Genomic DNA, 21,188 nt, shown 5'->3' with positions numbered 1-21,188 from the left:
AAGTTGTGATCGTGTAATAAAATCCCAGCCATCCCCAGCCTTCTCCTTTCCACCAGCAGGGATGGCTGTGATGGTCTGCAAGGGAACCCCTGCCACAGGGGAGGCTTACAAAAAACAGGGCTTCCCCCATGAGTCTGCATGTCCCACATGTGTCTCACATGGGGAGAGGTTTCCAAGGGGTCTGATGATAGAGCAGGAAACCAGAAAATTATTAACACAATTATTACTCAGAATGTTGTAAATCTCTACATAAGACATGTAAGTAAGGAGACCAGCTACTGTTAGGAAGGTGGGTAGTCCACATAATCAACTGAGGGTGCTTTGTGCTGTTTGTTATTTTCTTTGAGTGTTCTCTGCATTCTGCTCTATGAAGGGGAATAAAAGTAATAAGGGAAGAAAATTTTGAACCTCTGTAAAGTGATTTTTTCCTCATTTGAAAAAATCCAAATTACAACTTAAATAGTATAAAATCTAAGGATTGTCTTTTCATCACTGTATACATATTACTGAAGCAAATGTGGTGGAAGTGTTAATTAAAAGATGAATTTCATACACGTGCTGTAAATCTTACCGGTCCCAGTGACTTCCCTGCCTATCTGTTCCCTGTCAATGTTAAGCAATTTAATCTTTTTCCCTAGTATTTCATATCTTCATCCTTGGAGATGCTCAAAAACCATCTGGGCAGCTGGCTTGGGTGGCCCTGCTTGAACAGGGATTTGTACAAAGTGACTCTGCACTGCCTTCCAGCCTCAACCAGATATGATTCTGTGAGTTACCCAAGTTGTAAAGCGTGTGGAAGTCTCAACCCTTTTGATGGCCCATATGGACAGGAACTTTAGTCCTTGTACCTTTGGGGAATTTCTTTTAATAAGAAAGAAGGCTTTTGTGTCCTCACCAGCCAGGTGAGAACTATGATATAATTGCCTTGAAATAATACTTTTTTAAGTGCAATGTTCCCTAGTATTTTCCTGAAGTTTTAATAAAGGATAGTGATATTAAAAAATAGCCAAGAGACATTGGAGAGTTGTACAATTAGGTTTTTTGAATCTGTCTCCCTGCTAACTCACTGTACATAGGCAAGACCTTCATTGAACCAGAAACAGTCATGAAAAGAAGGTGCAAAATAAAATCTTATGTATGAATCTGCAAATGAGCTTCACATTTATTCATCATCCATGGGTCCTTCATTCCCAGTAGCTTCAAAGTAGAATTCCATAACCAAATCTGATGACGTTCATTAAACATACTGGGAGGCCATAAACATTAAACATACTTGGAAGCCAGGTGCTTCCAAGAGCATGTCTGAGGTGTATCTGAGATGTCCCTTTGCCAGGCCAATGCTAGGATCCATCTCTAGGAGTTTGACTCGTGAAATGCAGTGCTCCTGTTCTTCCTTAATCTTCTGCAGGAAAACTTTCACTAAGTTTTTTTCACAACTAACACGCACTACTTTCATGCTGTTTAATGAGCACCGTGTTTTCAGTCTTCCAACGGCATATTGAGGCACAGTTTGCTTTATTGCAGAGACAGCAACTGAGATGTTGTTTGTCTCATTTAGTATAATTTGGGTCCCTCCTTCTCTAGAGAAGCAAACAGCAGGGGAAAAGCACCATAAGGATGTAAGCTCATATAGTTGTCATGTATAGTGAAACAGTCTGTGTCTTCTTAGGCAGTCCAGAGTTCCTGGGAGTGAGTGTGTGCCCCTGAGCTTCGCCTTCCCAGTGTGCTGGGTGCACAGTAATGGTAATGAATGAAAGCTGGCAGAGAGTAAATGGCTTTTATTTGATTGAAAGTTTCAGCAGGCGCACAATAAAGCAGAGTTCCTTTTGCACAGTTTAACTAGGTTAAAGAAAGTCGCCAAGGTGGATCAGAGCAAGGCCAGGGTTTCCGGTGGTCTTCCTGGAGCACTTCAGGCGTGGTTGTCTCGGGCTGTGTTGTGGGTTTTGTTTTGAGTGCTTTGGCGTCTGCCTGTCTTCTAGGTGTTTATGTTTTGCTCTCTTCATTAAGGTTGCATTTAGAAATTTGGGGGTTACTGGCACAGGATTGTCCTTTGGATCCAACATACTTGGAAACGCGCTGCAGACCATTATGAATGGCTCTGCTGGACGCTGCCTGCTTTGGGAATCCTCATCCAGGAAACATCCAGGGATGTTTGTTCAGATGTGCCAAAAACTGAGGGTGTGGGGTTTGGGTTTATTTTGTTTTGTTTTCTGTACAGAGCCATTTACTATTACAAGGGATGTGTTCCCAAGACGATATTTATTTAGTAACAAATCATCATCCAGCGTGTTTTTTCAGAATAGGTTGGTGAAAGGGGTTTAACACGAGCCATTTGGGTTTTGGACAGGTAGTCACTTTTCAGTGTTTCAGATGTCCAAAAAACATTTCAGATGTTACTGAGTAGTTTAACTGAAATAGGAGAAGCAGTTTCAATTTACACCAGCTCAGGTAACTACTTGGAAGACCCAGTCACAAACAGGATTTTTTTTTTTTTTAACCTTAATTTTGTATTTCTCTTCAATGTGGTTTAGAGGTGTTCACTGAGCATTTTAAATGTTATACATTGTCTTCCTAAATCAGTTCACTTTAGGTTAAAAAATAATCTTACTTCAATTTCTGTGCATGAAACAAGACAGATTTCCCATTTTCCATGTGCTGTAGCAGGCATATGATTTCAGTATTTCAGACCAAGCTGCGCAGTTTTGCGTTCTGGGAATTTTCCTCTCTTTTCTTGGTTTTATTTATAAGATTGAAGCTTGTAGCAGGTTTTTCCTCCATGCCCACCCATGTCGCAGATTCTTCTACCCAGTCATTTCTCCACTTGTCATTTATCCTTTGCAATATTTAATTATATTTTGACATGTTGTACATTAATTTTTTTTAAAATGTGAATGTATCTTCTGCTGAAGTTTTCTAAATAATGTGCTGCTTTACTCTAACTGGACTTCTTTGCAAGAGGTGTCTGTACTGGCCTCTGAGTTGAAACCCATGTTCACTGGAAGTTTTAAAGTGGACCTTCCTCTGGCACTGTGGTGAGACAGATATCCATGGACACAGGCAGGATGAGGCACATGTATCTTAAGGCAGATATGCCAGAGCACATTTGTCAGAGTCCTGTGATTTTTATGTTGCTTAGGTTTCAAAATCAAAGTATGCAGGAGTGCAGAAACTCCAAATTCTGTTGCTGTGCAGCCTTGACCCTTGTTCCTGTGCATTCTGGTGCACTTGGAACAGCACATTGCCACGTCCTTCTGATAAATCCCTGACTCACCCCGAGCAAAGGGGGAAGTGATCCTGAAGAGGATTTAAAGTTGCACAGACAGTGTCAACTTTGTGTTTCATGTTTCAGGGCAAAACCAAACTTTCTAGTCAAATACAGCATTGTCAGCTGTAGATGTCAGCTGTAGATGTATATATTTTTCTGTCTAACAACTAGGGTAATGCTAAAAAATTTATGTTCCTTAAGTTCAGAATGAAGTTTAAGCTGGCATAAACCATGTCCTTCATTCCTTCACCTCCTCAACCCTGTGCCAACATAGCTAGTGTAACCAGGAGTGAATTTGTGCAGGGAATTGAACAAAGTTAAAGGTAACAGGGGAGGAAAAAAGGTTTAATATACCCCATATTAGCATGCTCACTGTGGTGTTTGTTCAGGGCTGACACAGTGGGTGCATGAGAGGAGATGTGGGGAGAACGGGAATGTCTGAAACTCCAACCTTGTATGAAAAGTTAGTCAGTGAACAGCTCTCCCCTCACCCCATTCCTCATTGCTATTGAACAGCTTTAGTTCATGGTGGCACTTTGTGCTATGGAAATAATGTAAGCATCCAGTCTCATTTTTTAGCTAGAGATAGTAACTTTGTACTCCTAATTTTGTTGTGTGGCAGAAGGTATTTACATGGATTAGCCTGTCTGTAAATAAAATGGATGTTTGCAGCACAAGGGAAAGCTCAAAAATGCAGATAAAATGCTAAATTTTTTTTTCATATTTTGTTACCCAGAAGTCAAAGAGCAGTCTGCAGAAGAGGATGCCCAGACAGAAGTGGAGAGCACCAAGCAGCTAACACCAGTCCTTCAGCACTCCGTGTCCGAGGAGTCCACGAGCTCCACCGCCTCCGTGGGTGTGGAAGCCAAAACCAGGTGAGCGAGAGAGCGAGGAGGAGGTGGCTGCTGAGTCAGGGGCAGGGCTGGGGCTGGCTCTGGGGTGCAGAGTGCTCGAGGCGCTGGGCTGGGACTCGATGCCGCTGCTTTGAAGTGCCTGGGACTGGTGCCTTAATTGGTGTACGGGGAGATCAAGGTGAAGAGCATGTTCCATGAGTGCTGCCCTCAGACTGCTCTGGGAAGCCTTGAGTTACAGCATGTTAGCTGGGTAAATTAAAAGAGGCGTAAGTGATAGGAGATAAAATGTGATTACTGAAGCTTTCCTGCTGTGTAGGAAATGGTGTATTAGCAAATTTATATAATGTTATTTTTGATGTTTCAGCTTGTATGAGTGTATTTTCAGGAACAAAGTAAACAAATCTCTTGTCATATCTACTGTGTTCTTCCTTGTTTTGGAATTTATAACAGAGAAAATAACGTTTGTATTTTTTAACTTTTTATTAATACAAATTAGCCTAAAAGCAGTGAAAGTATTAATTATGTTACATGAGGGAAACCAGAACACGTTGTCTGTGATCACTGTTAAAATGGTGTCACAGAATTCTAACAGAGCTTCTCTGGTGAAGCTCTGATAACAGCTTCTAACCCAGTAGCAGGTCTCTCCTGCTGCAGAAAGTGCTGTTACCAGCTACCAGACAGTTACAGGTGTAATTATATTTTGACAGAATTGGAGAGAATTGTCGTCATCATTTTTCTTCCTCCTGATCCAACACAGAGCATATTTTCCATGCACAAAAAATTACTTAATCTACTTGATGCATGTTTAATTTCATGTTTTATATGCTCACAAACTTCTTAGATTCCAAGAGCTGCTTTCCTTCTTACAGAAAATTTCAGTTAATTAGTTCCTGTGCGTATACCTGAGTGAAATACGCAAAAATTTCTGTTCTTGATGGAATTTTCCAAGGCTGAGATTAAATTGCACTAGATATGTAGAGCATCTTGAACTGAGCAGCTGCTTTGCTTCATTATTTGACCCTGTTTTGGATCATTTGCAAAAATTTTAGTGCTGTTTCATCTGCTCTCTGTTCTTCTCAAGGTTACTTTTTTGCTGTTACCGTGAATATTTGATTACAGCACTTTACATAGCCATAAACTTGTTTCTTAAAAGCTGGACAGCAGTCTCCTGGAAGAACTTTGCCTGGTTCTAAGCCAGCCCTTATTTGCCCTCAGCTTACTCTTCCTTCCAACTGAAAGTGTTGACTTTGATCAGTCAGGATGGAATGGCTATTATGTGCTCATTGCTTTGGCTGATCAAAGCATTAAAAAGCTGAGTACTATTAATTTTTAATTAAAATAATAGTGATCAGACTCTGACATTTTGGAAAGAAATGCATCAAGAAGATGGGAAACCATTAATTGGGAATCAGAGCTTTCTCTGACCCCAGGTAATTTTGATTTCAAACTTAGATGCAGAATGGGAGTTGGTTGCAAATGTCATTGATGTCCTTATAACAGTGGGGGGGGGGGAAATCCAGATGTCGGGGTTTCTATGGAAGTGAGTCTTGAAAAAAGCCTCTTTTGATCTATGACTTTTGATCAATCCTTTGTGTCATTGTGGAGTGCTGCCACTGACATTGTGTCATGCAGGGGTTGGAGGACTGAATTCTGGGGGCTTGACTTCGTTTTCTTAGGAGAAAATGCAGCGTGTGAAGTAACAGACACTGCTGATGATTGTGTAATGATTGGAGGAAATGTATCAAGATTTAGGATAAAGTGTGACTCCACAGTGCCTTAAAACTGTGACTCTGGGAAGTAGTTTTGAAGCTGATTTCCAGATAATTGATACTCATCAGCTTCATCTCTTTCTTGGTAAGCTTTTCTGTTTCTGTTTTATAATACAAGTAACTTCCGCTTTCTAATAAAATTGAAGTGTTTCTATATTAAAAGTAGCTTTAGGTATGTGAGCCATAGGAGAATTGTGAGAAAATATTACAACAGACAGAGCAGAAGTCACTTAGAAGACAGAAAAGAACCCAAGCCTCCATGAGAAGTAGGTGTAGGTGGAGCTACTTTTGCATTGCTTTTTTCAGAGTTGAGTAGAAGACAATTCTGTATTTCTGTCTTTGGAAGTGAAGATAAAGGAATTAGAGAAGCACAGGACACAGGGCATAAAATAAAGTCTTTTCCATGAAAAAAATAAAATAATTTTCTACTGAAAAACAGTGATTTTAACATAGTAGAATATGTCAAAATTAGGATGGGGATTTCAGTAACTGAGAGATTAGCCAGAGCTTGGCTTGTGTGGTATTTTTTTCTGGATTCTTCCCGAGACTGTGGCTAAATAAAAACATTAAAGAGAAAGGCGAGAGAGCTGGTAAATTTTTGAACCTGAGGTGTGATATGGGAGACCAAGAGAACTACTGACATCAGGTGAGATTGGGGCAGGGAATTAAAGAACAGATTCAGGATTAGTGCTCAGAAAGCAATGTGTTAAAACCCCATTAAAATAAAAAGAATTGGAGCCATACTGGGGTAGGGAGGCTGAAAGGAGTGAGGCGTGTGCTTGAAAGGAATGAGTGAATTATTGACCACATGTGGGGAGGGGCAATAACATCAAGCAAAGATAAACTCCCAAGCCTTGCAGTGGCAGGAGTAACACTGCCAGCTCCTATATATCATGAGCATCATGGGTTTTGGAGCCTTTTCCTTTGGTTGTTCCCTTTTTTCTTTTTATAAGCCTTGTGAGAAGCTTCTGTCAGGCCGGGACTTATGGCTGAGTGGAATCCAGCTTCTTCGAAAGGAATCTGCTCCCTTGGTTTGTGCTGCCTGCAGGGAGCAGGGGAAGTGCAGCCCTTGGGGAAGGCAGGGAGCCAGGAGCCGGCTGCGACTCAGAGCAGAGCCCACTTCCACCTTCCTCCTCTGTTTCCCACATTGGCAACTCCAGGCATTAACAGCTAACGAGAATGGCCTAGAAACACAATTTCATAGAAGAACAAAACACCTTTTGATTCATTTTACTTTCTGTCTGCTCTCAGAGACTGTGAATTGCATTAATTGCACGTTTTCAGTCCTTTTGCCATAATCATGAAGACGGAACATCCGTAAATAAGTAGAAGCTGAGGTTTTCACACAGCTCTTTTTGATTTTGGTACTTTGGCCCGCTTAAATATCTGCTCTTGTGAGATTTTTGCTAAAACTAAAAGAAAAACAAAACTGGCAAAACACCTTCCTGCTTTCTTGCTTCACTTGTAATTGGACAAAGCACGTAATTTTCATTCCAGACCAATTGCGCCATTCCCCCTTATTTTATTGCTGCTGCTGCTGCTAAGATGAAATCTGGAGTGTGGAGATGGAGGGCTTGGGTGATTTATTCCATCAAAAAGAAGTGGTTGGTGAACATCTGTAGATTGCGTGAACAAAGAAAGTAGTGAAAAAGTAGCAGTGAACTTCTTTATGTCTGTTCCTTTTTTTTTTTAAATAATCTTAAAGCACATTGCAAGACTTGTAACACTCAGAGCAACACTCAGTGGAAAAAGAAATTGTGGAGTGGCAAAGAGTAGATAATCTGAACAGAATAACACTGATGGAAGGTAAAGCTAGATCTCTAGGCAGGAGGAAGTTAGATAAAAGATTTAATATTAAAATGTGTTTTAAAATTTGTTGAAGTTGTAAAGCACATATTTTGAGAAGATACCAGTATTAAGGTTAATTTTGAAACTGATTATTTCTTTTCATGAACATATACTCTGATACAGTTTGGAGTTTTATGTGAATTTTTTTCTCCAAGATTTTTTTTCTGCAGAGAATGGGCTTTAGGCACAACACAGGGCATTTGAAGTCGTTGCAGAGTTTTGCCTTTACATTTCCAGCTCTAGATCCATATAAGCACTTTCAGGATTTTCCTCTGAAGTCAGTGGTTTACATCTGGAAAGAGGACATTCCTTTGTGTTCCAAAGTGAAGTACTATTTCAGCATTGTATTAATGACCAATCTAACCCAGAGTGAAATTGCTGATTTGGCTAGCAGGGCACAACTAAAGACTAAGACCACACACTGAAAAATGAGAAAAAAGGTAAATATTTACTGGTTTTTCATCCTGTTTGTTCATGCATTATTAGGGAAACGGTCTCAAGAAGGATTCTGTGATGGATCATTGTTAAAGCAACTTTGCCTTGGATTTATAGGGCAGGAAGGGACCTTTGGAAATCATCTAGTTCATCTCCTTTTCCAAGGCAGTTATCTACAGCTGTCATTCCTGACACAAGCTTACATAAACTGCTCTTAAATCTTCCAATAATAAAAACTCCATATCTTCCCTAAACAGTCCCTTCCAGTCTCTTCTTTGTTTTTACTGTTGGAACCACTTTCCTCACATCTAACCCACACTCTCCTCGTTCTGGGTTTATTCCATTACTACTTGTGCCATCTGCCAAGGATAATGGAGGACAGCTTTGTGCAAAAGCCTCTCAGTTTATTTCCCCAGCATGCTTTACCTCGTAACAGAGATCCCAAATTTGTTCCTACTTTCTTCGTAGATAATGTTTCTTGAGCTCCAGTCCTTCTTGCTGGTTTGAGTTTTCTCCAGATGGTCTGTGTCTTTCTTGGAGCACAGAAGGCGTGTCACACAAATGGGGCCAAAGAAGGGTTTCACAAGCAGCCAGAATCCTGCCTTTTGCTTAGGCTGAACAATTGCCATTGTGGCCATAATGTGTTTAATGCTCTCATGTAGAACTTGTGCCTCATGGGATTTGATGCCATAATCAATAACATTTATGACTGGGCCTTTAAGTTGCACAGACCTTTGCTCCATGATTTAATCAGTTCTGCAGGAAGGTCCAACCACAGAAACCAAACTTTGAAATGTCTCCTGCCGAGCGTGAGCAGGTACTCACAGGTGCTTCAGGTTTCTGGAGTCCCACTTTTAGCCTCTCACAGATGTTCTTAGGCAGTTTTTCTGTCTCATCCCCCTCCTGAGGCTGCTTGTCTCTACCTGGGTCTGTCCTACTGCTTCCAAGTGCTGCGCTGGTGGGCAGCAAGTTGAGCACTGGCAGGTCAGTCTTACGCCTGGACATATTTTCTGTCCTCTGGAAGATGGCAGTCAGACAGACAGAAGTGTCCCGTGGCTGTCAGTCTGTTAGGCCATGCTGAAGGACTGATGGCAGTACTCAGAATAGCATGGGATGCCTGCTTTGTCAGAGATGGCACAGGTACAGGATAATCACAGGCAATGGTAAGAGTCAGGGATCTTCTGCTCCAGTGTTGAGTGAATGCAGCGTTTTCTCTCATTTCTTCCAAATACCACCTCTTCCATTTGTTCTTTTGCCTCCAGCTTTCTTTGCCAGCCTCTTGGGTTTTTTCATGTTGTTGAATCCTCATATTCTCATTCTCTTTGCTAATTGCTAAACTGCTCATCAGTTTTAATCATTGTTTTCAGGGTTCACTTAGCTGAGGTTTACTCTTCTTTGTCTCTTTGTCTGATGTTGAGTTTCCTTCCTTCCATTTCCAGTGGCTTCTAGACAGGTGTTCATGACATGGTATTTCTTCTCATCCTTTAATCCATTTTCTTTTCATTTTCTGTGTCAGCTGCAACTGTTTTCTTCTCGCTTCCTTCAGTTGTCTGTGTGATCTGTGTTATTTCCCATAGTCAATTGTCCCGTTTCTCCAGAACCTTCCATTTCCCTCACACAGCAAACTCTGTGTTGTGTCCTGCATTCCTTTCTTGCTTCCATACCACAGCTGATTGGAAGTACAAGCAATTTAAATGTTAAAATCTGGACTCACAGCACCCCAGAGCTGTAGATGCAGAGATGATCCCTGTGAGTGTCTCTGGCCTTTGCCAGACGGATGTTCATTCACAAGGAATGGATGGTGCATATGGAGTTCGCTTTCATGTAGGGACTGAGAGAGACTGGAGTGTGCTTAGTGAAAAGAGAATTTTTATGCTTGTAGCTTCAATGTGCTGAAACTCTGCTTGAGCACATGGGATCTGTTTGGTGAGGTTAGAAGCATTTAGAGAAACAAGTTTGGACTAATTTATATAGGGTTACAGAAAGTATATCTGTAACTTCAAATATTAATATAGTAAAACTTAAAATGTTTCACAGAACAGAAGGGTTGATCAAAGATCTGAAGTAGATTCCAGTTAAACAATTGAGGACCCTTCAGTCTGTAAAAGATGTTGGAGAAGGAAGATAAGAAACTTCAGAATCATAGGTGGCATGGGGAAGGTGGCTGTATCCTGACTGTTTAGTTTCTTTTAATGCAAGAAACTGAGGGTCATCAAGTGAAACTTTTAAGGGTTAGGTGTGAAATAAAAGGAGGTGATTCTTTGTACAGCAGAGAGTTGTCTAGAGTGACACTGAAATCCTTGCCAAAGGATGTGGTTTGCTGAAGCTTTAGGTGTGGTCAAGAGCAGACTGGGCAAGTTCATGAAAAAGAAACTGAGAACGAGTGTACAGCAATCACAGCTGACACAGGGAGGCCCTGAACTGAACACACGCGGGGGCATGGGTAGTACCACGTCTGCCTCCTATTTAATATCCCTATGCTTCTGCTTATCCTGCCTACATGGAGCTTTCTTAAAAACTGCTGTTTAAAGCCAGCTTGGCAAATGGTAAATATCACTAATTTTCAGATAGGAAGACCCTACTTGGTGTTTTTATTAAATTGCCTCCAAGAGATGGTGGTACCTCTGTGTGTTGGGTGTGACTGTGGCTGCTGGATCCCTGGAAGTTCGAGGCCAGGCTGGGTTGGGCTGGTCTAGTGGAAGGTCTCCCTGCCCTAGCCAGGAGGATTGGAACTGGATGATCTTTGAGGTCCCTGCAACCCAAACTATTCTGTGTATTATGTTTTAATTACCAAGAGAGTGAATTTGGCTTACACAGACAATCTTTTCTGGGGACAGATGCATACTGAAGGTTGAAGCCACAGGACTTTTTATTCTTTGACTTTTATGGCTCAGAGGTTAAGATTCCTGTCAGAATTCCCACCTTTCAGGCACACTCACAGTTGCATTCAATATGGGATTGTTATTTGAGAGTACGAGTCAGTTCAGATGGACATTAAAGAATGATCTAAAGGGCCTTGGAGTAGACCTCTAAATTCACTTTATTCAGCATTGGCATTCTGGTAACTCCTCTTGGATTTAGCGTATGTTGTACCCTAACGGAGCCTTAAATATTTGTTTAAATTAAAGCTGACACAATTAATGGTGAATAAGAGCATGTTTTCTAAATTTCAAAATGTCAGTAAGATGTGTTGCTTTGGTTGTGTTTGAAGGGTAATGTTTTCTTTCTTTCAAATGAGAAGAGTATCATTAAGTTGATTGTATGGCTGTAGAAGGCCAACTGTGCTGTTTGAAGAAATTGGAAAGGAGTTACTGTCTAATGCAGTTTAATTGCTTTGTATAAACTTCTAAAATTCTTCACCTGAAGTTCATATGAACTCTGTCCTGCCTCCTTTTTTTAACGGAATTGTGCTGTATAAGTTGAATACTCCTTTCAAACCCAAATCTCTATAATAGTGTAATAGTGTCAAACCATAATTTCATGTTGTTCTGTGATTCAGTTACCTATTAGAAGGAGATGGTGTGTCAAATGCTTAAATACAGCTTTTAGCTGAGATTTTTTCTTCTTTCTCTTGGTGGTATCTCCATTTGCCCTTTCCAACCTTGTCTGTCCTTAATATCCTTTATTCAGAAGGGTGATTTATTGGGTTGTTAATCCTGTAGCAATGCGAAGCTGTTACGCCTCACCGAATACGGTTTCTTCAGTAGTTTCCTTTCAAGCCTCTTCATTATTGAGGTCCAGATATTTACAGAATATTTAGATGATGCTGAAAAGCTTTATCTGAATCTGAGTTTTAGAGTAACTTTACCTCTGTGAATATCTCACATGTATTAGAACTCACACTGATGCAGACCCCAGGTGGTGTATCAAGTCAGAAATGGGTTTTTTTTCATTTAAAATGCAGCTTGCAGGTCTTGATTTGAATTTACATAAATGATACAATGGTGGATCTTCACTAAGGGGACCACTTTACTCTTTAAATAACACAACATAAAATGAGAGCAAAGGCAAAGTATTTTGTGCAGTAGGACAACTTGGCAGAGCTAAATAAATAGTAGGTCCCCTGTCCCGTTTAATTTAGCCTTTTAGCATATGTTAAAACTACTAACAGGGTTAGGTGGGAGAAGAATTCTCAAGGCCAGTTCTCATCAGTCTGCTTCGGTAATCAGTACAGACGATGCACTGAAGTTCTGTTTTGCTCCCAAATACTCCATTTCATTGTGTTGAGCTTAATTTTAATTGTGAAAAATAGATGTTAAAAATGTTTTAAATTTCTGTAGCAACTAGTGTGTGAAAAAGACATCCTGAAGGCATTTCCAGACGTTGAGGAAAATTGTTGCGTAATTCCTTTTAAAACAAATGCACTCATAGCAAAACTCACTATACCCTTTTCACTTTCTTTTTCAACCCAAAACATGAATGAACTAGATCTTTATGCTTTCCAAGTTGGGTTTCTTTCTAACTTCAATGCAATTGTGTTCATAGCAAATGGCAGTAGTGATGATCTGCAACTTAGTATTGAGTGTTGAGGCAGTGACTATAGCTAGTGGATCTTACTGGAACTGCCATGCCTTGCATTTTCTCAAATATAGTCCATTGTTTTTTCCTGTTTAAACCTGGTTTTAGTGTGATGAATTGGAAAAGGTGAATGCACAGCAAAACTCCTTTGGTAATACCAGTCACACGGTAGGCTGGGAGGGGATTTCAGAAAAGTTACGAGGTGAGCATCCCTTGAGCTGAATCCAAGAGTTTGAAATTCTCCTGCTATTGTCATCGTCCCCTTTATCTCCGTGTGATGCTTGGATTCCCCTGTGCAGGCTCCCCTGAAAGAAGGGCACCTGTAACACCTCTCTGCACAAGAGGCAGCTGCAGGATTTCCTTTGGTCTGCTGCCCTCACCACCAAGTACGGAAAGGGTTGGGTAACTTCAAGCATCTCACTGGCAGACAGGCTCAGCACAGGCCACTGTCTTACTTGGCACTCAGCTGTGTGGGGACCCTGGCAACACGGAAGGAAGTTATTCCTATGAGAATGAGGAAGATAGATTTATTCCCCCCAGCTGTGCATGTGGAGTTGTGGGGGCATGGCAGTGCCCTCTATCATTGCAGCCTGTGGTGCATGTATGAAAAGTAGGCAGGAGAGTGAGAATGAGATACTGTTGAGGGTCACACAACCTCCCATGGACACATCTGAAGATTTCCAGGAGCTGCACAGTACTCACGTGGGCACAAGTGCACATCTGTGAGATATGGGACACAGCATAAACAAAACATGTTTGCATGAGCCAGTCTGCACATCTGCTTGTTATCAAGGAGCCTTGGCTGACACAAGATACCGCAGTGCCATATCCCAGCTCAGAAGGATCCAGGAGGGGCTTCTGCTTACTCTTGGAAGTACAACTGCAGGCGGATGTGGTATGTTTAAAGTGCTGGTAATCCTGATGCTAAGGTTTAATTGTGCTTAAAAAAAAAAGTTTGAGGGACTCTCAGTTTTACCTTAATTCTCTGAATATTTGCAAGCAAACCAGATGTTTCTCCTCCTCTGGTTGTGATTTAATATTGTGCAATTAGTTGCCCAATACTGCATGTGTTGAAATGAAGTTGTTTCAGTGGGAAAACTGTGTTTTAGGATGAGTCCTGATGACTGTCATCAGTCAAGTAGAGGAAATAGTGACTGTTCTCCCTTCCTTCAGGATTAAGAGGCTGCAGGGCATTTTGTTTTCCTTTGTCAGGATGTGGACAGGGGAGGATTACAGCACTTTAGATTCTTGTCAGGGGATTGAGTAAATTCTGCTTGAGGAAGAGACAGTGTCCTGAGAACTCGATGAAAAAAGAACCTGTGGAAGAGAGCGAAAGAGTGATGAGATCAACACGTTTCTTGTTAGAAAGGGCATCCTTCAGACAAGATCCAAGTCTGGATCTCCTCTCATGGTTCAATGGGAACAGACATTAACTTCAGACGTTACTAGCCTTTCTGTCTCTTACTGCATCCCCAAAACCCAGTATGTCTGGTTCATTCTGAACACAGTTTTTCCTCAGTGTTACGTATTAAAATTTCTGTGCGTTCAAATATGTGAAATCCTTTGGAATGAGATGAGGCATAGGAGTACCTCCTGGTAATAAACCACTGCTGGATCTTTAAAGCTTTATAGGAAAGTTGCATTTGTCATGGGAAAATACATAATTTAAGTTGAAGTTACAGATAAGGATGAACTTCCATTTTGGATTGGAGCACCTAAGATATATCTTAAATGGAGTATTGATAAGCTGCTTCTTTCTCTTTTTTCTTAGCAGCTTATAAAAAGATTTGTGACACATCGTCTCTTGCTTCTAATCCCATTTTGAATTATACTGTTCTTAAAATATGTTAATTATGATAACAGATCTAGGGTTTGATCTTAAGATTTGCCAGTATCTCTATTTCGTTATCTTCAGTATGAGAGCTCTTCTTGCATCACAGATTTAGATCCTCTAATTGCATATTGACATATGGAAAGTAGATTTGTAAGTACTTTCTGCAGTCCTCAGATGATAGGAAAAAATCTCTACCTTCTGCCCATACAGACATAACTTAAAATATTTACTAAGCACTTAAAGCTAAAAGGCTAACGTGATGGAACTGGCCACTTCGTACTGCATGATAAGCCAGCAGCTGTGGCATGTCAGGAGGCAGAGGAACGTGGCTTTCCTGCAGAGGGTGTCTCCAGTGTCCCAGCGGATGCTGGGAGTTCACTGCCACTGAACGTTTGTGGGTATCTGGCTGTGGGATACAGTTGGGGCCCCTCTGCTTACCCTCCCTGGAAAGTGTGAAACATTATTTTCCCCCTTTAATAATCTCTCCCCTTTCTCTCAGCACCACAGTGTCCTGGCAGTGCTCTGGGCACATTCTGCTGCTCCTGTCTTTAACTTCTGCATCCATGTGCTCACAGCCTTCAGCGAAGGTTCCCCCAGCCCCCTCCCTGTGACGAGCACTTGGTTCAGCTGCGTTCCCCAGCTCTGCTGGAGCAGGAGCAGTAGCACAAACCATATGATTCTTGACAGCTTCACAGCTGTCCTCACCACACTGCAGAGTAGCTGTGAAACTCACTGCTCCTGTTGTTTCACTCCACTCTGCCTGCAGAAAGCTACTGCTGGAAGTTATGATGCTGGAGCTGCCTTACAAGCTCCAGAAATAACAGCTTTACTCCTGTATGCCTTTTCAAATAATACCACTTGAAAAGTTAGTTTATTTTTTTCTTAATTACGCTTTCATATTTCTCTTTTATTGACCTTAACATTATTGCATATTTGCTATGACTCCACTTGAAGGAGCGTTGTTTATTTGTTTGTAATTATCCTCAAGTCTTTTAATGAGCAGTGATAGTCTGTCCTAACAGAATGTATGAATAATTATTTATTCCACTGTGGATAATCTTGTGTTTGTAACTAGTGTAATTTATATACCATGGTGTTGCCTGTTTAAATCTCTTAAGTCTCCTCACAAGTCTCTGTAGTCTCAACCAGCATAAATAGCTTTGCTTTCTCTGCTTAGGAACTGTGCCTGTGAGGCCACATCAGGTTTCACTGACAGACAGATATTAGTGTATTTGTTGCTCTATCACACTGAAAGCTAGCCATAAAATAGACATATGTACTGTTCAGTGTAACTAGTCATTTTTCACCACTCTCACGCAACCTTCATCCATATTTTCTTTGGATTTTTTTTGTCTTCGGGTATCTTTTTCTAAAGATTTCTGGAATGTGTCAGACATTTGCCATCAGCACTGGGAGTTGTGCTGTCTCATGCTGGTTGTGTGTTGGGCAGGTCAGTGAGGGTTGTGCAGCCGAGGCCACGAGATGAGGACAAGTGTTTCCTAACAGTGCTATAGGAAGGTATAATTTCAGCACCGTGAATGGGACTTACTTTATCTGCTCACCAACCTGCATGTTCCCAGTGGTCCCATCTGCCTTAATGAAAGTGCAATCCTACCGATCAACGATAGATAAAAGCATTTGGTTTCATTCTGGGCTTCATTTTGGGCTCATGATATGCTGCTCTGTTCCTTAGCACCTGACAGTCTGCTATTACCAGTACTGTAACAGTACAGCAGTTCAGGTTTCTTTCTTCTTTTTCTTTCTTCCTAGTGTTGCTCTGTGGTGAGAGCAAAAGTAGCCATCCCAGAGTATGATAAACCAACTCTCAGGGGCTTTGCTGGATTCTCAGGGTTTTCTCTTCTGATCTGGAACTTTCCTTTTCCACTTCCACTTTTTTCTGTTGCTGTTCTTGTCTCTCCAGGCTGAAAAGCACAGGCAGAGTTTATTTTTTCCCTTAGAATTTAGTAAATATTATACAGCAGTTTAGCCTTAAGGTTTTCTCTTCCTCCCACTTCGCTTCCCTTCTCACTCACGCAGCACAGAGTGTCCCAAATCCAAATGTGCCACCTTGGAGATGCACTGAAATCTATTTAAATGGAATTCAGACATAACCAAGCCTCTCTCCAAGTCCCTGATTCCCTGAGGCATCTTTTTGGGGTCTTTGGGGCATAAATACGAAGAAAACAGAATTGCTCATTTAAGCATTAAAAAAAAAAAAAGAAAAAAAGTGTTAAATGGCCTTCCTTTAATGCAAACTGCATTAGTTTCAGAAGTACACATTTTAAGTTTGTGGGTATGTTTATTATAGAAATATTTTTCAGTAGCTTCCATATGATGTGACACAAGGAGTGCTGTCAGAGCTGTCATTTCAATCCTGTCGCTATGTTGTGCATGTTAAAACATAATTGCAAATGGTACAGGGTATTGCAGCGGTCACAGTTCTGTAAATATAAAATTCCTCCAGTAAAACTTTTAGACATAATTTTGTTTTTAAATATTGAAGTAAATGAGAATGTTTGGATTTGTGTATGTCATGCACTCTGGCATGTGTGATTTTAGCCATTGCTGTGGTTTTCTCATTATTCTGTTTTTCTCCATGTTATTAAACCTTTTGTGTATAGTATTTACACATTGTGTTACACATAAGCTGTATGTGCTCCCAGAAAGGTGTCGTAATGTTCTGTGTGTTCTGTAACATTCTGATGCCTTTTAGCAAGCGTGGGTCTAGACACACAGAATTTTGGAAATTTTGGGATGGAAACATGGAGATCTTTCTGTTTGCTTCATTAATCAGGCAGTTTTGGGAACAGAAAAAAAGTTCTTTTAATGTAACTGTGAATTAGCTGGAAATAGTGTTTCTGAACATTGAATTCTGATACCTGACAGCACGAGGGAGCTTTTATTGTCTTGTTACAAAGAGTTAAATTAGCATGAAATTTGCTTTTTGATGGGCTATCCTGTGCTGGTTTTCCCCCCAATAAAGAAGTAATGATCTTCTCTTTTACAGCGAACAACTCTGCGCCTTTTGTTACTGTGGAGAACGGAGCTCATTAGGACAAGGAGACTTAAAACAATTCGGTCCCACTCCTGGGTATGTTATCCCATGGAAAAACCAGCCTTTAAATAAGAGTGAAGCCAGCGACAGCACCGATGGAGCCTGTGAGAGAACTCCAAGGCAAAACTCAGTGCCGCGCAAACAGAGAGGCCAGAAGAAGTAAGTCTGTTCTATAATAAATAGGTAGTATTTTTATTTTGCACAGAGTTTGGGAAGGATCTTTACTGGTTCTGTACTACAGTAGGCAAATAACTTGTATTTGTGAAAACATGGGTTATTAATATTAATACATTTTTGTAAGGAAAAAGCTACACATACAAAAACCTAACCAAAAACAGAACCCCAGAACAACCAACACGTGAGCAGTATAGCAGTAGCTGTCTCTACTGCTTTTTAAAAATGAGTTTGTTTCTTCCCCAAGTGAGAATTTTCACTCTGGAAGAACACAGAAAAGAGACATAGCTACTGTAAAGCACAGCTCTACCTGTGATGCTGAAGTAAAAGTACGCATGAAGGGTGGAAGAGGATGGACTTTCGACACTTCATGTGTCATGTAGACTGGACTAATGGGCAGCCCCTGCCCACCAGGTTGGAGCTTCTTCCCTTGCCCTCCAGCGCTGGCTCTTGCCCTGGTACCAGCGCTGTTGAGGGCACACAGCGGTGGTTCCTGCCCTGCAGGAGTGGGGTTTGCTGGCAGCTCTCCCAGACGGCGGGGTTTGGTCATGGTCTCTGGGCCTCAATAATTGTGAGAGATGGCAGGGGCCCCGCAGTGGAGTGCCTGACCTCACAGTGGAGTTCGCTCAGTACATGACGTGTCTGGTGAAGGCACTGGGATATGACTGATCAGAGCCGCGTCTTTACGGGTGCGGGGGTCGTGTTGCTGGGGGTTTGTGTTGACTTGGGTACATTCATGGCTGATGGTGAACTTGGGATCACTGAGTGCTCGTTGCGTGACAGAGGGGCTGCAGCCCTAGAGAAACCTGAAGGGAGCCAGTGTTGATGCAGGGCTACAGGCCATGGCTACAAGTTGGGCCGTCCAGGCTTGAGGGTGGTGAGGAGCTGTGCGTGGTGCAGGGTTGAGGGCGATGAGGAGCTGTGGGTGGTGTGGTCTTGAGGGCGGTGAGGAGCTGTGGGTGGTGCACAGTTGAGGGCAGTGAGGGGCTGTGGGTGGTGTGGGGTTGAGGGCGGTGAGGAGCTGTGGGTGGTGCAGGGTTGAGGGCAGTGAGGGGCTGTGGGTGGTGCAGGGTTGAGGGCAGTGAGGGGCTGTGGATGGTGCGGGGTTGAGGGCGGTGAGGAGCTGTGGGTGGTGCGGCGTTGAGGGCGGTGAGGAGCTGTGGGTGGTGCGGGGTTGAGGGCGGTGAGGAGCTGTGGGTGGTGGGGGGTTGAGGGTGGTGAGGAGCTGGGGGTGGTGCAGGGTTGAGGGCGGTGTGGTGATGTGGGTGGTGCGGGGTTGAGGGTGGTGAGGAGCTGGGGGTGGTGCGGGGTTGAGGGTGGTGAGGAGCTGGGGGTGGTGCAGGGTTGAGGGCGGTGTGGTGATGTGGAGTCACGGGCTGTGCGGGGTTGAGGGCGGTGCGGAGCCGCGGATGGTGCGGAACTGTGGGCGGTGTAGGGTTGAGAGCAGGGCAGTGATGCGGAGCGGTGATGCGTGGTCGAGGGCGGTGTGGGGCAGAGGGCAAGGCGGTGATGCGGGATGGTGATCCGATACAGCGATGCGGGGAAGTGATGCGGAGCCGCGGGCGGGGTGGCCATGCGGGGTTGAGGGCGGGGCGGCGATCCGGGCCCGCGGGTGGTGCGGGGCGGTGGTGATCTGGGGTTTAGGGTGGGGTGATGATGCGGGGCTGTGATCGGGGCCTGCAGGAGGTGCAGAGCGGTGGGGATTCGGGGCGGTGATGCAGGGTAGAGGGCGGGGTGATGACGCGGAGCCGCGGGCGGTGCGGGGCGAGGGCCGGGCATTGGGGGATTGGCTCCGGGCAGGGGCCCGGCTGGGGAGGGGTACAGTGAGGGAGGCGGAGGCCGGCTCTGCCGGACTCCCTGTGTCAGGCGGGTCCGTGGCTGTGCTGATGCTGGAGAAGCTGCTCGGAGTGCTCCACACTCGCTGAGGTTGCTTGGGTGCACAGTGTACATTTTTGTCGTCATGTCGGTGGTGGAAAAGTGCACATTGTGTAATGCCGATACAGAAAAGTGGCTTTTCTTAAAGCTAATAGAAGTAACGCCCTCACCTCAGGCTGTATTCTATGGGTATATGAAATACATTTTTAAAGAAGTCTATGGAATGTGTTTCTCTGCAGGGTGAGATTACAAAGTAAATTGAGAATTGGTTTGATCTTGTGAGAAAGTTTTTTATACTGAAAAATGCCTTGTCAGTTGGGATTTAGTTTTTCTTTAAGATCCTTTAAGCTTTGGTGTTGTGAGTAGCAGTTTGGTGTTGAGGTTCCACTGTGATGGGGTGAAACACAGGTTGCCCAGAGTAGTTGTGGATGCTCCATCCCTGGAAATGTTCAAGGGCGGGGTGGATGGGGCTTGGAGCAACCTGGGATAGTGGAAGGTGTCCCTGTCTGTGGCAGGAAGGTTAAAACTAGATCCTTTCCAACCCAAACCATTCTGTAATTCCGGTGGACATGAATGGTGTTCAGTAACCAGTTTTGTCAGACAGAACACAGTGCTTTGTTAAGGAGGTTCTAAATGATGATAGTGTCAGAATTAATAAGTTTTGGGGTAGATTTTTTTAAAAATGATGCAGGTCATGAAGATACTATCTAATAATGGAAAACTTTTAAGATTTCTTGGGTGGTGCAAGAGAGGTGTTACTCTTTTCCCCATAAACTAAGGGCTTTTTAAATGTATTTGTAATGTAATTGCTGAAATAAAGCATGGATGGTTTTCAGGAAAGCAGAGTTACCACAGGTTAAAATTCCAGTGCTTACTGTATCTATTGACAAATGCGTACAATTGAGTTATTAATAGCAGAGAGTAATCAAGTTCAAAGAACCTTAATGGAAAATGCAGCACCACCTTTCCTACCAATTGTTGAGCATCAGTGATCAGGTCTCTTATCAGTAAGGTTAAAAGCACATCCTTAGATGTCCAAGATATTCTTTAGCCTGCCGGAAATAAAGGCGGAGTCGTTGCTTCTGGTTTTTTTTAATGGAGTAATCTGAGCTGTATGAATTGTTTTCGAGATTAGAATTTGGTTATAAATAAGGTTATAAACTAATACAATATAGTAGTCTTTATACCACTGCATTTTTTAATTTCCCACCACCCCTTTTCTCCAGCTCATCCCCATCTTTTTTTGTTTAAACATCTGATGGCATTGTATAAAAATGTTTATTTCCAAACAGATTTTGAAGTCCTGGTCTTTTCTTTACCTTTCCCCCATAGCTGTAGTATTTTCTATAGGCATCTCACCTCTGAATGCTGTTACCTAATTCTCCATTCCAAGGCTTGGGCAAATTTTAATATCAAACTTAAAGAAGTGTGTGTGTCCTGAAGAACTGGAAGAGAGCAGGCTTGTTTGCTGAATAACAGCTTTAACTGGAAACTGTTATTGGAAAAAAATCTTGGGCTAAAATGTAAGGGAGAAAGACTATGATTAATGTTGATTTATATT

At 42.5% G+C, this 21,188-nt stretch overlaps 1 protein-coding gene across 8 annotated transcripts in view; it reads left to right on the top strand.

Annotated features, from left to right (window-relative positions):
- KMT2C (lysine methyltransferase 2C) overlaps positions 1-21,188 on the top strand; it is a 192,231-nt gene that overhangs the window by 58,892 nt on the left and 112,151 nt on the right. For all 8 annotated transcript variants that reach the window (XM_048322121.1, XM_048322413.1, XM_048322666.1 and 5 more), the window contains 2 exons: positions 4,002-4,140; positions 17,531-17,737. In XM_048322121.1, the coding sequence (XP_048178078.1) occupies positions 4,002-4,140; positions 17,531-17,737 (346 nt within the window). The remainder of the gene's footprint in view (positions 1-4,001; positions 4,141-17,530; positions 17,738-21,188) is intronic.

This window comes from Corvus hawaiiensis, chromosome 1 (assembly GCF_020740725.1).
Source record: "Corvus hawaiiensis isolate bCorHaw1 chromosome 1, bCorHaw1.pri.cur, whole genome shotgun sequence".
NCBI lineage: Eukaryota > Metazoa > Chordata > Aves > Passeriformes > Corvidae > Corvus > Corvus hawaiiensis.
This window is presented reverse-complemented; position numbering and strand designations above follow the sequence as displayed.